The following is a 15,096-nucleotide window of genomic DNA, read 5'->3' as shown; positions in this document are numbered from 1 at the left end:
AGCCCAGCACTCAGGTGTGGAGCACAAGACTGGGTAGTGGGTGGTGGTGGTTCCCTGGGGTGAAGCTTCAGCGGTGCTTCGGGGGCAGCGGTGCAGGAGGACAAGGTGAGGCAGATGCGCCCGAGCGTGCGGGGGCTAGGGAACTAAGGGGGGGAGGCTTGGGGGAGTGAAGAAGGGGGAGAGAGGGAGAGTGGAGTCAGGAGATGGGCTGATTTATTGAGATCTTATTTTTTCCTCCCTGTATTCTCCACTCCTCCAGTTCCAAAGCAGACAGCCCAGCCCTCTCTCTCCCCAGGTCTCTGGGGAAGTCTGTGCAAAAAATAGAAATTGCCTGCAGATGCTCCCTTGCTCTCACTTGTGTTCATGTGCATGATGGATGATCCCTTCTGGGCCAGGGAAGGCCAGAGGGCAAGGGAGGGCAGTGCCAAGGTGGGACAAACCAGCCTGGGCAGAGACAACCTTATCACGGGTGCACCCTGTGTCCTGGCATGAATTTGAGCCTGTGTACGAATGAGCTTGTTCCTGTGTGTGCCAAGATGTCACCAGACCTGCCTGTGAAACATGTCATGCCACAGACTGCGGGCATGTATCTTTTCAAATTATAGTTTTGTCCGGATATATGCCCAGGGGTGGGATTGCCGGATCATATGGCAACTCTAGTTTTTTTGAGGAACCCCCATACTCCTCTCCATAGTGGCTATACCATTTTACATTCCCTCCAACAGTGTAGGAGGGTTCCCTTTTCTGAATTCAGAGAACATTTTAATTTGCCAGCCCCTGGGCCAGCCATAGCCTCTGAACAAATGCAAAGAGCATTAGAAGTGGGGACAAGGGAAGTCCTGGGTGCCATGGGGCCCTAATCTGCTCTGCACTTGGGAGGGTTAGGCTGGGCGTACGCTGGAGCCTGGGCTACTTACACCTTCCTAACCAAAAGGGCACTTCGCTTCAACCTTCTTGGCTCAGCTGCCCCAGGAAATCACTATGGTCCCAAAGGAGCCAACAGAAGAGCAGCTACTCACACATGAGCGCACTCCAAGGCAGCGGGCACCAGGACTCACGAACAAGCTCAAAGCCAGGATGTCATTTGAGGTCCTGGATTTGGGGGCAAAACCCCTACAGCTTGCCTAACTACCTTTTAGAGCAGCTCCCCTGAAATGTTTTCCCACCTGCCACAGGAGCCCTGTCCCAGGGATGTCTCCCAGACCAGAACCCTCACTGGGCTCCACCCCGTGCAGACACTGTTAGGTCTGCTGGCTGCCCTTCGCCAGAGGCGCTTCCGGAAGTGTACTTGAAAACTTTGGAGAGTCTCCCTGCTTCTCCCGGTGAGCACGTGACCTCGCGGCAACCAGCTCCAGGTTCCAGGGGTTAGGGAGTGAGAAAAGTCCTAAAGGCCTGGCTTCCTTTCAGCCACGACAGGGATGGACGTGCCTATAACGCCTGAAGTGCGCGCGCAACCGGGCGCAGGGAGGCAGGGCGCTCCAAGCAGCAGTCCGCCCACTCAGCCTTGCCCACCTACGTCACGCTCCGCAGGCCCGCCCAGATCCTCCTGATTGGTGGAGAGCGCGCGCGAGTGCTCCCCTTCCGCCCCCAGATCCGCCCCCCTGCGGCACTGCCCGGCCCCCTGGTTTACCGGGCTGCCAGTGCGGCTTCCAAGTTGGAAAACGAAGGCGCGGGCGCGAAAGGGCCCAGACCCACCAAGGGTGAGGAGGCACTTTCCCGTCTTGCTCGCGCTCTCGCCCTCGCCCTCGCCCTCGCCTCAGACCTGACAGTGGCTGGCTGCTTTTCAGAAGCACAGTCATTGCTCAGCTCGGGCCGCCACAGGCCCCTTCCTCTCCTCAGCCTTCGAATCGCCACCCCGGCCGGGCCCCTTACTGCAACAGCACCCGTAAATGCCCACTGCCCAGGCCCCGCTCGACGCCTACACCCCCACGTGCCATGAGGTTGGTCCTCGAGGACCCACCGTCCAGCACGCGGGCTCTAGGGTCCAATGCTGAAACCAGTTCTGCAAGCATCCCCCGCCTGGAGCCTCCAGCTCCGTCCGCAGACGACTCCTCCCTCCACCCAACCCCTGGTCACTCTTGGGTCCCGCATGTCCGGACCCTTCAGGATTCCTCACACTCTGTGACCCCTCCGTTGACCGGCGCACCCTCGGGTCCCTCCGAACCTTCCTCGCATTCAGGGGTTCTTCCTCGCACCAGCGCCCCGGACCCCTCCGCGGGCCGCCTCGGTGTAAGGGACCTCTCTTAGCAGCCTCTACCTCCGCAAACCGCTGTTCTCCGCGCCTAAGTCCCTGACCCCTCGCTTCCCGCGCCGGGATGCCCCTCACCCAGCACCTCCCCCAAGACACCCTCTCGGGACCCTCCTCCCCTTCCCTCACATCTGCCTCCTACTCTTCCTGCCTCCTCCCGGTAAACATCCCTCCCAGGGTACTCCTCACTCTCGCATCCATGCTATCCCTCCTCGGGCCCCCGGGATCCCACTCCGAACACCCCTCCGAGCCCTACCCGCACCCCCGCGGGCCCCTGCCTAGCCCCCCACGCCCCTTAGCCCACTCATCTGCCGGGCTCCTCCTCACGGCCCTCGCACCCCAGGCCGCTCACCCCACTCATTTTCCCAGAACCCCTGACACCCCCACACACCCCGGCCCTCTTATCTACCGCCAGGATCCCTCTGGAATCCCCTCCACCCCAAGCCCCTCACCCAACTCGTCTGCCCAAGACCCCCGCCCGCCCTCCACTCACCGCCTCGGCCTCACCCCGAAACCCTCTCCCCCCGGGGCCGGCTGGCAGCGCCGGCGGCGGCGGCGGCGGCGGCGGTGGAGGCCGGTCCTCGGGCCGGGACACACCCACCCGCCCGCCCTCCCGCTTTCCCTCGTTCCCTCCCTCGTTCCCTCCCTCTCTCCCGCCCGCCCGCCCTCGCTCCTGGCTCGCTCCTTCCCCCTCGCCCGCTCCCGCTTCCCGCGGCGCCCGGCCTCCCGCTCCGCCTCCCCGTGCGCGGCTCTCCCGGGCGCGGCTCCGCGGTTCATGGTGACGAGGCGGCGGCCGCTCCAGCCCAGCGGCGGCGGCGGCGGCGGGAGCGGGGGCGCGGGCCCGGGCCGCCTCTCCCAGAGAGCGGGGCCGGGCGGCGGGCGCGCCCAGGCGGCGGCGGCGGCGAGCGGCCCCCCCGGCCCGCGGCCCCGCGCGCCCCCCGCGCCGCGCGCCCGTGCGCCTGGCTGCCGGGGGGCCGGGCCGGCAGGCTGCCGCCGTGCCGCGCACCCATGGACGGCCCGGCCATCATCACCCAGGTGACCAACCCCAAGGAGGACGAGGGCCGGGCCGCGGGCGCCGGCGAGAAAGGTGAGGAGGGGCGCGGGCGGGGCGGGCCGGGGGCGTGGGCACTCCCCGCGCGGCCGGAGTTGGCTGCCGGGCGCCGGCCCGGGCTGGGGGAGGGGTGCGTGGGTGCGGGGTGTGCCGCAGGGAGGCCGGCGTGCGGGTGCCGCGGGAGGGGGAGTGTGCCCGCGCAGCCCGGGGCGCGGGAGGGGGCGTGCGCCTCTCCCGGGGGGTGGCAATGTGGGGCCGACCCTGCCGGCCGGGAGTTTGTGTGTGCGCTCACGCCGACGGAGAAGTTGTGAGCGCGCCTGTGTGTTCCTGGCAGGTTGGAAGTGTGTGTGCCCTGTGTGTGCAGGAGACAGACGTTGGAAGGGTGTGTGTGCACTTAACGGAGAAGTTGTGAGTGTCGTGCACCCGACACGTTGGGAGTGTGTGTATGTGTCTATCGGTTTATGTGTGTGTGTGCACTTGCATGTTGTGGGTGTGCACACACCAACTGAGAGACGGTAAAGGTGTGTGTGTGTGCACCTAACAGAGGTGGTGCGCTCGGGTTTTCCTGACAGGCTGTGAGTGCGGGTGTGTACCTTATGTAGAGGTTTCTGTGTACCTGACTAGGAGGTTGTGGAATGTATGTGTGCATGCCCAAAAGAGCCTGAGTCTGAGAGTTTGTATGTGTTCGCTCCTGACAGAGTTTGTGTGTGCAGATGATTGTGTGCCTACAGCACCCAGCTGGCAAGTTGAATATGTTGTGTCCGTCAACTGGCAGGGTGTATGTCTGTGTGCACTCACACCCAGGAAGGCTGTGTGTGCTGTGCCTGACCATGAGCCTGTGTGTGCAGCGTGGGCACCCGACAATGAGGCTGTGTGCCGTGCGTTTAGTTGGTTGCACAAGTGAGGTAGGGGGTCGGGGGGAGCATTGCTGAGCCATCCGCCCTCCTTGACTCTGCTGTCTCAGTGACACCAGCCTGCTGGGCGCATCTGCAAGGCCTGGTCCTCCCTGGGTCCTTTTAGGGCCCAGCTCTAATGGGCACTGGAGGAGCCCTTGGGGGCCAGGTGTATCCCTTCCCGGGGAGTCGGCACTGTGCTGCAGCACCTGGTCTGATTTCAGCACATTTTGGCCCCGTCACCCACTTCTGTTATCTTTTTTGCTCTTTTCCTTTGTGTCCCTGCCCCTCTTGGAGACCTGTTGTCCCCCTCTCTCATGTGCCCTGCTTACTGTCACTTTAGTGAGCTGGCCTGAGGCTTGGACAGTTTTGAAGGGCCAAGGAATCTGGCTTGTTTTGTTCTGGTGACTAAAGCTTCCTGTTATGCGCCGGGCAAATACCTGGACCCAGGTCAGGAGCAGCCCACCAGGACACGCCCCTCCCCTCTCCAGGCCTGGCCTTTGACTTTGACAGAGTCAGATTTCTTTCCATGTGTTATTACTCTTGTGCCAGTCGGGTGAGGTGTGCAGCCCTACGGAGCAGTGGCGTGGGGGTGGGGAGAACACCCCATTGCCTCTCCCCAAGCAGGAACGGCTGAGCAAGCCCACCAGGAAAATGCAAGAAACCACCAGAGGCACCCTGAGATTGGGGATTTGTCAACCCATTTGCACTTTCATAGACCATAAACACTGTGTGTCTGTGGACTTGTTTTCTTTTACGTAAAATTAGAAATCAGACTCCCCCAGGCATTTTCCTGTGCCTTACAAATGGGCTATAAAAAACTGCAAAAGGGTGCTCCAGATGAATCTTCATGTCTCTCTGGAGCCCAAGTGGGCAGCACCTTGGTTGGTCTGGCCTTCCTGCCGCTGGGGCTGTTAGTTCTTGGGGCCCTGGCCTGCTGGCTCTGGGCTGGGCATGTCCCCTCAGGGACGTTTTGGTTGGAGGCATCAAGGAGATTTGATGCCTCTGCTTCTCTCCCACTGTGGATTGAGTGCTTTGTGTGATGCTTTGCCAGAGAGAATCCACAGCTCTTGAGAGGAGAGGGGTGGTGGAAAGCAAGGAAATATTTGTCGAGGCTTCAGCCTTCCTGCTGCTCCCCACCTGGTTCCAGGAGCAGGCACTTACCCAGCTTTCTCTTTTCGTATAGCTGCTAGGCTTCTAAAGTGGAGTCAGTTATCCAAAATCCAAACCATGTACAAATACTCAAGGATGGTGCTTGTTCTATTCAACTTGTTTACATTGCCCTCCATGACAATCTTTTATTATCTTTAACTGTTTATTTTGTTTGTTTTCTAGTGTCAGGTTGGTTTTGGTAACTGATTAGAGGAATTCCTCACCTGCTGCTCTGGGATTGGGGTGGCTAGCTAGTAGGTGCTTCTTGTTGAAGCATTAAAATCCTACTCAATTTAGTTTCTCACTTTAAAAGCTGGAAATAATTTTGGTTAACTATAGTGTGGCAATAAACTTTAGAACCAAGCTTTGGAATAGTTTCTTCAGATTCATAAACCACTAAACAGGTTTAGCAATGTTTCTTGCTTAAGCATGTTGATATATTTAGATAGGCACAATGTATTTTATTTTTATTTCTTTTTAATTGCCAATTTTAATTTTTAATAAAATATGGTATTTATAAGGTGCCTTCCATTTGGTATACACAGTAGATGAGATATAGCTTAAGATCTCAGGACTGTAATAAAAAAACCAATTTATTGGAGACAGAACAGGCACAATGTATTTTATATCATTTGAGTTTTAGGTAAATACTTAATCCTTTTGGTTTTTATTATGGGGCCTGGAATGTTGTAAGTTTTTGTGATAGGAAAGAAATGCTTGGTTTTAAAAGTTTACTGTTATCATTTGTTCTTAAAATAGGAATAATAATGACTGCCTTTTGGGTTTGATTTGGGGGTTAAATGAGATGAGGTATGTTAAAGACTCTGCTTGGTTCACCAGTGTGTCACTATCCCATAAACCTTTCTTTAGGTTTAGGTTTGCAGAGAAAGTAGTAATGGGCCCAAGCATGGGCTTGGGCGGGCGTGGGGGCAGTTTGCACGAGTTGAATTACTTTTTGACACTTTGCCTCCTGGTGGTGCACCACTCAGAGATGGCTCTCCCTGTCAGAGGTGTGGCCTGTCACCGAAGATTTTTTTTGTAATCATGTTTGACTTGACTGATGGTATAAAGATGCAGAGACAGTTTTCCCTGAGTTTAGCTCAGCCTGCTTTGCTATCTGGAAATTTATTCTTACAAATCAATATGAAAAAGTCAAACAATGCAGTAGAAAAGTGGTCAAGAGATATCAACAAGAAAAATCAGAGAAGAGGAAATTTGAATGTCCAGTAAGTGTATGAAATGACACTTTACTTCCTGTGAAATTTTTTCATGCATCAGCTAGGTTAAATATTTAAATGACTGACAACATTCAAAGTAAACAAAAGTTTTGGGAAAGGAGTACTTTTGTAGTCTTTTGTGAGAGAATAGAATACAGACTTTTTAGAGAGTAATTTAGTACTGGCTCATTTAGGAACACGTTTGGCTGCAAGTAACAGAAAACCAGACCTAACCTGATAGGAGTTTATTCTTGTCACATAGCAAGCAGTCTGGAGGTAACTGCTGGCTGGCTTTGGTTCAGCAGCTCATTAGTATCAGGGCTGACCTCACTGTGATTCCCTTGACTTCCCTACATGTTGTAACATGGCTGCCACCCCTCCAAACACCACAGCCACCTTCAGGGCAGGAAAAAGGGACAGTGCCAGTCATGTCCAGCCCTTTTTACTCAGAAAGCAGAAACACTCCTAGGGACGGCCCAGCAAACTTTTGCTGATGTGTAATTGGCCAGAATTGGTCATGTAGTCAGTCGAGCCTTTGTTTTGGAGGTGGGAGAGGAGAAGATGATTGGCAATAGGTGGGAACAGGTGTTGGTTCAGCCAGTCAACAATTTTGGCCACACCTGCAAGGCCCCGGTCTACTTCTGGATTTCTCTCCTAGAGAAATAGCCTCATATGTGGTCCAAGAAACAGCACAAGGATTTTCACCAATGGCTACATTGCTTGCAATAGCAAAAATTGGAAACATCCTAAGTGTCAAAGGATTAGACTGTGGTACATCAATTCCATAGAATACTGCAAGGTACTTGAAAAGAATGAGTAAACATAGATCTAAACATACCGATGTGCAAATTTCCAAGACATTTTGAAGCAGGGGGAAAAATCAATTTGAAGAACAGTATAAACATTGTGATCCTGTCTCTATTTAAAAAAAAAATCAGACACACACATAAAACTGTACATATGTCTAGAAATGCACAAAAAATCTGAAGGAAATACTTCAAACAGACAATACTTCCCTGGGGAAAAGACGGGGATGGGAAGCGAGGGAACTTTGCCTTTTTGTTTAAATATTAATGAAAATGTACTTGTGCTTTACAGAATTTTTTTTTTTTTTTTTCTGTACGTGGGCCTCTCACTGTTGTGGCCTCTCCCGTTGCGGAGCACAGGCTCCGGACGTGCAGGCTCAGCGGCCATGGCTCACGGGTCCAGCCGCTCCGCGGCACGTGGGATCTTCCCGAACTGGGGCACGAACCCGTGTCCCCTGCATGGGCAGGCAGACTCTCAACCACTGCGCCACCAGGGAAGCCCCTGGAAGAATTTTTTTAACTAAAAAAAAAGAAAAGAAATTTCTGTAAGCTAATACATGTCGCTTGATGGGATTTCTCCAGACAAGTTTGTTTTGGCAGAATTTTGGCCTAAAATGCTAGGTATATTTCCCCCAAATGTTTGCAATACTTAAGCTTAACTCAGAAACCTTTAACCTTTGGGCTGCTAACAAAATTATAGCAAGGAGAAGATTCTTGGAAGCAATAATTATTTCAGATGCTGGAACACATTTGAAGTAGATTCAGTTTGATTAGCTTTTTAATAATAAACTTTTTATTTGGAGATAACTGTGCATTTACATGCAGTTGTAAGAAATCACACAGAGGGCTTCCCTGGTGGCGCAGTGGTTGGGAGTCTGCCTGCTATTGCAGGGGACATGGGTTCGTGCCCCGCTCCGGGAAGATCCCACATGCCGCGGAGTGGCTGGGCCCGTGAGCCATGGTCGCTGAGCCTTTGTGTCCGGAGCCTGTGCTCCGCAACGGGAGAGGCCACAACAGTGAGAGGCCCGCGTACTGCAAAAAAAAAAAAAAAAAAGAAATCACACAGAGATCTCCTGACCTCCCCCTGCCCCACCCTGCCACCTGGTTCCTGCCCATATTAGCATCTTGCAAAACCTTAGTACAAAATCATTGGTGTAGTCAGGATACAGAAAAATTCCATCACCTGGAAGATCCCTCATGGGGCCATTTTATAACCACACCTACTTCCCTCCCATCCTCACCCCTTCTCAGCCCATTGGCAACCACTAGTCTGTTCTTCATTTCTGAAATTTTCTCACTTTATATAAATGTATAGGGGCTTCCCTGGTGGCGCAGTGGTTAAGAATCCGCCTGCCAATGCAGGGGACACAGGTTCGAGCCCTGGCCCGGGAAGATCCCACATGCTGCAGAGCAGCTAAGCCCATGCGCCACAACTACTGAGCCTGTGCTCTAGAGCCTGCGAGCCACAACTACCGAGCTTGTGGGCCACAACTACTGAAGCCCGTGCGCCTACAGCCCATGCTCCACAACAAGAGAAGCCACCGCAATGAGAAGTCCACGCACCTCAAGGAAGAGTAGCCCCCGCTCGACGCAACTAGAGAAAGCCCGCGTGCAGCAATGAAAACCCAATGCAGCCAAAAATAAATAAATAAATAAAATTTAAAAAAATAAATAAAATATATAAATGTATATAAATGGAGTCAAACAATATGTGCTCTTTTGGAATTGACTTTTTTCATTCAGCATAATTCTCTGGATTTTCAGCTAGGTTGTTGCTTGTATCAGTATTTTCTTCTTCTTTATTGCTGAGTAGTTTTCCATGACATGGATATACTACAGTTTGTTTAACCATTTACTCTTTGAAGAACATCTGATCGTTTCTGGGTTTGGGCTATTACAAATAAAGCTGCTTTAGACATTAATGGACAGGTTTTTGGGTAGACATAAGTCTTCGTTTCTCCAGGATAAATACCCAGGCACGCAATTGCTGGGTCATATGGTAGTTGCATATTTACTTTTTAAAGAAACTGCCAAACTGTTTTCCAGATTAAATGTATCAGTTTACAGTCTCACCAACAATGTGTGAATGATCCAATGTGGAGAACCACATCCTCACCAGCATTTGATGTCACTTTTTTATATTAGCCATTCTGATAAGCATGTATTAGTATCTCATTGTGGTTTTATTTACATTTCCCTGATGGCTAATGATGTTGAACGTCTTTTCATGTGCTCTTTTCCTTCTGTATATTTTTTCTGATGGGATGTCCCTTCGTGTCTTTAGTCTGTGCTCTAACTGGATTTTTTTTTACTGTTGAGTTTTGAGAATTCTTTTCATATTCTAGATATTAGTCTTTTGTCAGATATGTGGTTTGCAAATATTTTCTCCTTATCTTTAGCTTGTATTTTCATCCTAACACAGACTTTTGCAGAACAAAAGTTTTAAATGTTGAAAAGGTACAATATATCAGTTTTTCCTTCTATTGATTGTGCTTTTGAGGTCAACTCTAAGAACTCTTTATCTAGCACTAGATCCCAAAGATTTTCTCATATGCTTTTCCTAAAAGTTTTATAGTTTTACATCTAATACCATTATCTATTCTGATTTAATTTTTATAAGGTGATTGACTTAGATTCACTTTTTGTCTCTGGCTGTCGAATTACTTTAGCCACATTTGTGGGAAAGGCTTTCCTTCTGCTTTTGCGCTTCTTTTCCATCTCTGTCAAAAATCAGTGCATCATATTTGTGTAGGTCTTTTTCTGAGTTTTTTATTTTGTTCCACTGACTTATGTGTCTATCCCTCTGCCTGTATCACAGTCTTGATTACTGTAGCTATATGTTAAGTCTTGAGATAGGGTAGCCTGATTCCTCCAAATTTTGTTCTTTTTCAAAATTGTTTTAGCTGTTCTAGTTCCTTTGTCTTTCTATATATATTCTACAATAATCTTGTCTATATCTATTAAAAAAAAAACTTGCTGAGATTTGATAGTAATTGAATTAAACCTGTGTGTAAATTTGGGGAGAATTGACACCTTTACTACTTTGAGTCTTCAGTTCATGACCACGGTATGTCTTTTCATTTATTTAGATATTCTTTGATTCTTTCATCAGGGTTAAATAGTTTTCAGCATACAGGTCCTATTAATGTTTTTGTTAGATATGCATCTCAGTGTTTCTCTTTTTTTAAGTTACTTTATTATATTTTTAATTTTGCTGTTCATGTGTTCAGTGCTAGTGTATAGGAATACAATTGAGTTTTGTATGTTTTCCTTGTATCCTGTGATTGCTCATCTCACTTATTAGTTATAAGAGGCTCTGTATACTTCTTGGGGCTTTTAACATAGACAAACATGTCATCACATAAGAACACTTATATTCATTTCTGATTTGTATGCTTTTATTTCTTTTTCTTGCTTTATTGCACTGACGAGAACTTAGAGAAGTATGATGAATAAGAGTTGTGAGAAAGTACATCCTTGCCTTGTTCCCCATGGGGAACCATTTCAGTCTTTTACCATTAAGTATATTGTCAGCTGTTGCTTTTTTGTATGTCTTCATCAGGTTGAGGAAGTTCTCCTGTATCCCAGTGTTTCTGGGAGTTTCAGAAATGGATGTTGAATTTTGTCATATGCTTTTTCTGCATCAGTTGATATGATCATATGAGTTTTCATTTTTAGTCTGTTAATATGATAGATTACACTGATGGATTTTGACATATCAAACCGCTTGCATGCCTAGAAAAAACCTCATGGTTGTATATATAGTTCTTTTTATATATTAGTGAATTCTTTTTTTTTGTTTTTGTTTTTTTGTTTGTTGTTTTTTTTTTTTGCGGTACGCGGGCCCCTCACTGCTGTGGCCCCTCCCGTCGTGGAGCACAGGCTCCGGACGCGCAGGCTCAGCGGCCATGGCTCACGGGCCCAGCCATGGCTCACGGGCCCAGCCGCTCCGCGGCATGTGGGATCCTCCCGGATCGGGGCACGAACCTGTGTCCCCTGCATCGGCAGGCGGACTCTCAACTACTGCGCCACCAGGGAAGCGCTATATTAGTGAATTCTAATTGCTCATATTGCTAATATTAGCAGTATTTCTGTTGCTAATATTTGAGGATTTTTACATCTGTATTCACGAGTGATATTGGTCTATAGTTTTCCTTTTTGGCATGGTCTTTATCTGGTTTGGTATCAGCTTTGTAAAATAAATTGGGAAGTATTCTCTCTTCTCTTTTCTGGAAGAGATTGTGTAGCACTGGTGTTCATTCTTCAGTGAAATCATCTATGCCTGGAGATTTCTTTTGAGGGGGGTTTTTAAATTACAAATTCAATTTCTTTAATAGTTACAGAGCTATTCAAATTATCTCTTTCATGCTGGGTAAGTTTTGTCATTTTTGTTTTTAGAGATTTAATCCATTTCATCAAAGTTGTCAAATTTGTGTGTAGAGTTGTTCATACTATTATTCCCTCGTTACCTGTTTGAAGCTTGCAGGGTCTGAAGTGATAGCCGCTGTTTCTCATATCCCCTGTTCCATTCGTAGTATTGGTAATTTGTGTCTTCCATGTTATTTTTTGGTCAGGCTTGATAGAGGTTTCTCAATTTTCTTGATCTTTAGAAAGAACCAACTTTGTGTTTCATTCATTTTTCTCTACTGCTTTATGTTTTCAACTTAATTGATATGTTCTTTTCTTTTAAAAAATTTTTTTTAATTTAATTTTATTTATTTTTTTATACAGCAGGTTCTTATTAGTCATAAATTTTATACACATCAATGTATACATGTCAATCCCAACCTCCCAGTTCATCCCCCCCACCCCACCGCTTTCCCAACTTGGTGTCCATATGTTTGTTCCCTACATCTGTGTCTCAATTTCTGCCCTGCAGACTGGTTCATCTGTACCATTTTTCTAGGTTCCACATATATGCGTTAATATATGATATTTGTTTTTCTCTTTCTGACTTACTTCACTCTGTATGACAGCCTCTAGATCCATGCACGTCTCTACAAATGGCCCAATTTCGTTCCTGTTTATGGCTGAGTATATTCCATTGTATATGTGTACCACATCTTCTTTATCCATTCGTCTGTTGATGGGCATTTAGTTGCTTCCATGTCCTGGCTATTGTAAATAGGGCTGCAATAAACATTGGGGTGCATGTTTCTTTTTGAATTATGGTTTTCTCTGGCTATATGCCCAGTAGTGGGATTGCTGGGTCATATGGTAATTCTATTTTTAGTTCTTTAAGGAACCTCCATACTATTCTCCGTAGTGGTGGTATCAATTTATATTCCCACCAACAGTGCAAGAGGGCTCCCTTTTCTCCACACACTCTCCAGCATTTTGTTGTTTATAGATTTTCTGATGATTCCCATTCTAACTGGTGTGAGGTGATACCTCATTGTAGTTTTGATTTGCATTTCTCTAATAATTAGTGATGTTTAGCAGCTTTTCATGTGCTTCTTGGCCATCTGTATGTCTTCTTTGGAGAAATGTCTATTTAGGTCTTCTGCCCATTTTTGAATTGGGTTTTTTGTTTTTTTAATATTGAGCCACATGAGCTGTTTATATATTTTGGAGATTAGTCCTTTGTCCGTTGATTCATTTGCAAATATTTTCTCCCATTCTGAGTATTGTCTTTTCGTCTTGTTTATGGTTTCCTTTGCTGTGCAAAAGCTTTGAAGTTTCATTAGGTCCCATTTGTTTATTTTTGTTTTTATTTCCATTACTTTAGGAGGTGGATCAAAAAAGATCTTGCTGTGATTTATGTCAAAGAGTGTTCTTCCTGTGTTTTCCTCTAAGAGTTTTATAGTGTGCAGTCTTACATTTAGGTCTTGAATCCATTTTGAGTTTATTTTTGTGTATGGTGTTAGAGAGTGTTCTAATTTCATTCTTTTACATGTAGCTGTCCAGTTTTCCCAGCACCACTTATTGAAGAGACTGTCTTTTCTCCATTGTATATCCTTGCCTCCTTTGTCATAGAGTAGTTGACCATAAGTGTGTGGGTTTATCTCTGGGCTTTCTATCTTGTTCCATTGATCAATCTATGTTTCTGTTTTTGTGCCAGTACCATATTGTCTTGATTACTGTAGCTTTATGGTATAGTCTGAAGTCAGGGAGTCTGATTCCTCCAGCTCCGTTTTTTTTCCCTCAACACTGCTTTGGCTATTCGGGGTCTTTTGTGTCTCCATACATATTTTAAGATTTTTTTGTTCTAGTTCCGTAAAAAATGCCATTGGTAATTTGATAGGGATTGCATTGAATCTGTAGATTGCTTTGGGTAGTATAGTCATTTTCACAACATTGATTCTTCCAATCCAAGAACATGGTATATCTCTCCACCTGTTGGTGTCATCTTTAATTTCTTTCATCAGTGTCTTATAGTTTTCTGCATACAGGTCTTTTGTCTCCCAAGGTAGGTCTGTTCCTAGATATTTTATTCTTTATGTTGCAATGGTAAGTGGGAGTGTTTCCTTAATTTCTCTTTGAGAATTTTCATCATTAGTGTATAGGAATGCAAGAGATTTCTGTGCATTAATTTTGTATCCTGCAACTTTACCAAATTCATTGATTAGCTCTAGTAGTTTTCTGGTGGCATCTTTAGGATTCTCTATGTATAGTATCATGTCATCTGCAAACAGTGACAGTTTTACTTCTTCTTTTCCAATTTGTATTCCTTTTATTTCTTTTTCTTCTCTGACTGCCGTTGCTAGGACTTCAAAACTATGTTGAATAATAGTGGCAAGAGTGGACATCCTTGTCTTGTTCCTGATCTTAGAGGAAATGCTTTTAGTTTTCCACCATTGAGAATGATGTTTGCTGTGGGTTTGTCGTATATGGCCTTTATTATGCTGAGGTAGGTTCCCTCTATGCCCATTTTCTGGAGAGTTTTTATCATAAATGGGTGTTGAATTTTGTCAAAAGCCTTTTCTGCATCTATTGAGATGATCTTATGGTTTTTATTCTTCAATTTGTTAATATGGTGTATCACATAGATTGATTTGCATATATTGAAGAATTCTTGCATCCCTGGGATAAATCCCACTTGATCATGGTGTATGATCCTTTTAATGTGTTTTTGGATTCTGTTTGCTAGTATTTTCTTGAGGATTGTTGCATCTATATTCATCAGTGAAATTGGTCTGTAGTTTTCTTTTTTTGTAGTATCTTTGTCTGGTTTTAGTATCAGGGTGATGGTGGCCTCATAGAATGAGTTTGGGAGTGTTCCTTCCTCCGCAGTTTTTTGGAAGAGTTTGAGAAGGATGGGTATTAGCTCTTCTCTAAATGTTTGATAGAATTCACTGGTGACGCCATCTGGTCCTGGACTTTTGTTTGTTGGAAGATTTTTAATCACAGTTTCAATTTCATTACTTGTGATTGGTCTGTTCATATTTTCTATTTCTTCCTGGTTCAGTCTTGGAAGGTTATACCTTTCTAAGAATTTGTCCATTTCTTCCAGGTTGTCCATTTTATAGGCATAGAGTTGCTTGTAGTAGTCTCTTAGGATGCTTTGTATTTCTGCGGTGTCTGTTGTAACTCCTCCTTTTTCATTTCTAATTTTATTGATTTGAGTCCTCTCCCTCATTTTCTTGATGAGTCTGGCTAATGGCTTATCATTTTTATTTTCTCAAAGAAGCAGCTTTAAGTTTTATTGATCTTTGCTATTGTTTTCTTTGTTTCTATTTCATTTATTTCTGCTCTGATCTTTATGATTTTTTTCCTTTTGCTAACTTTG

The 15,096-nt window shown here is 46.6% G+C and overlaps 1 protein-coding gene across 4 annotated transcripts in view; it reads left to right on the top strand.

The window, feature by feature from the left end:
• The first annotated feature begins 3,165 nt into the window (after positions 1 to 3,165).
• The window catches only part of CTDSPL (CTD small phosphatase like), a 125,145-nt gene continuing 113,214 nt past the window's right edge, over positions 3,166 to 15,096 (top strand). For all 4 annotated transcript variants that reach the window (XR_014326527.1, XM_082848471.1, XM_082848470.1 and 1 more), the window contains exon 1: positions 3,166 to 3,335. Coding sequence is in view for 3 of the 4 variants with exons in the window: in XM_082848471.1 (XP_082704597.1) it covers positions 3,257 to 3,335 (79 nt within the window). In the remaining variant the exon portion in view is untranslated. The remainder of the gene's footprint in view (positions 3,336 to 15,096) is intronic.

The sequence above is a fragment of the Leucopleurus acutus genome, assembly GCF_964270905.1.
Source record: "Leucopleurus acutus genome assembly, chromosome: 10".
NCBI classification, from domain to species: Eukaryota; Metazoa; Chordata; class Mammalia; order Artiodactyla; family Delphinidae; genus Leucopleurus; species Leucopleurus acutus.
The sequence above is the reverse complement of the archived record's forward strand: the minus strand, read 5'-3'. Positions and strand labels throughout refer to the sequence as shown.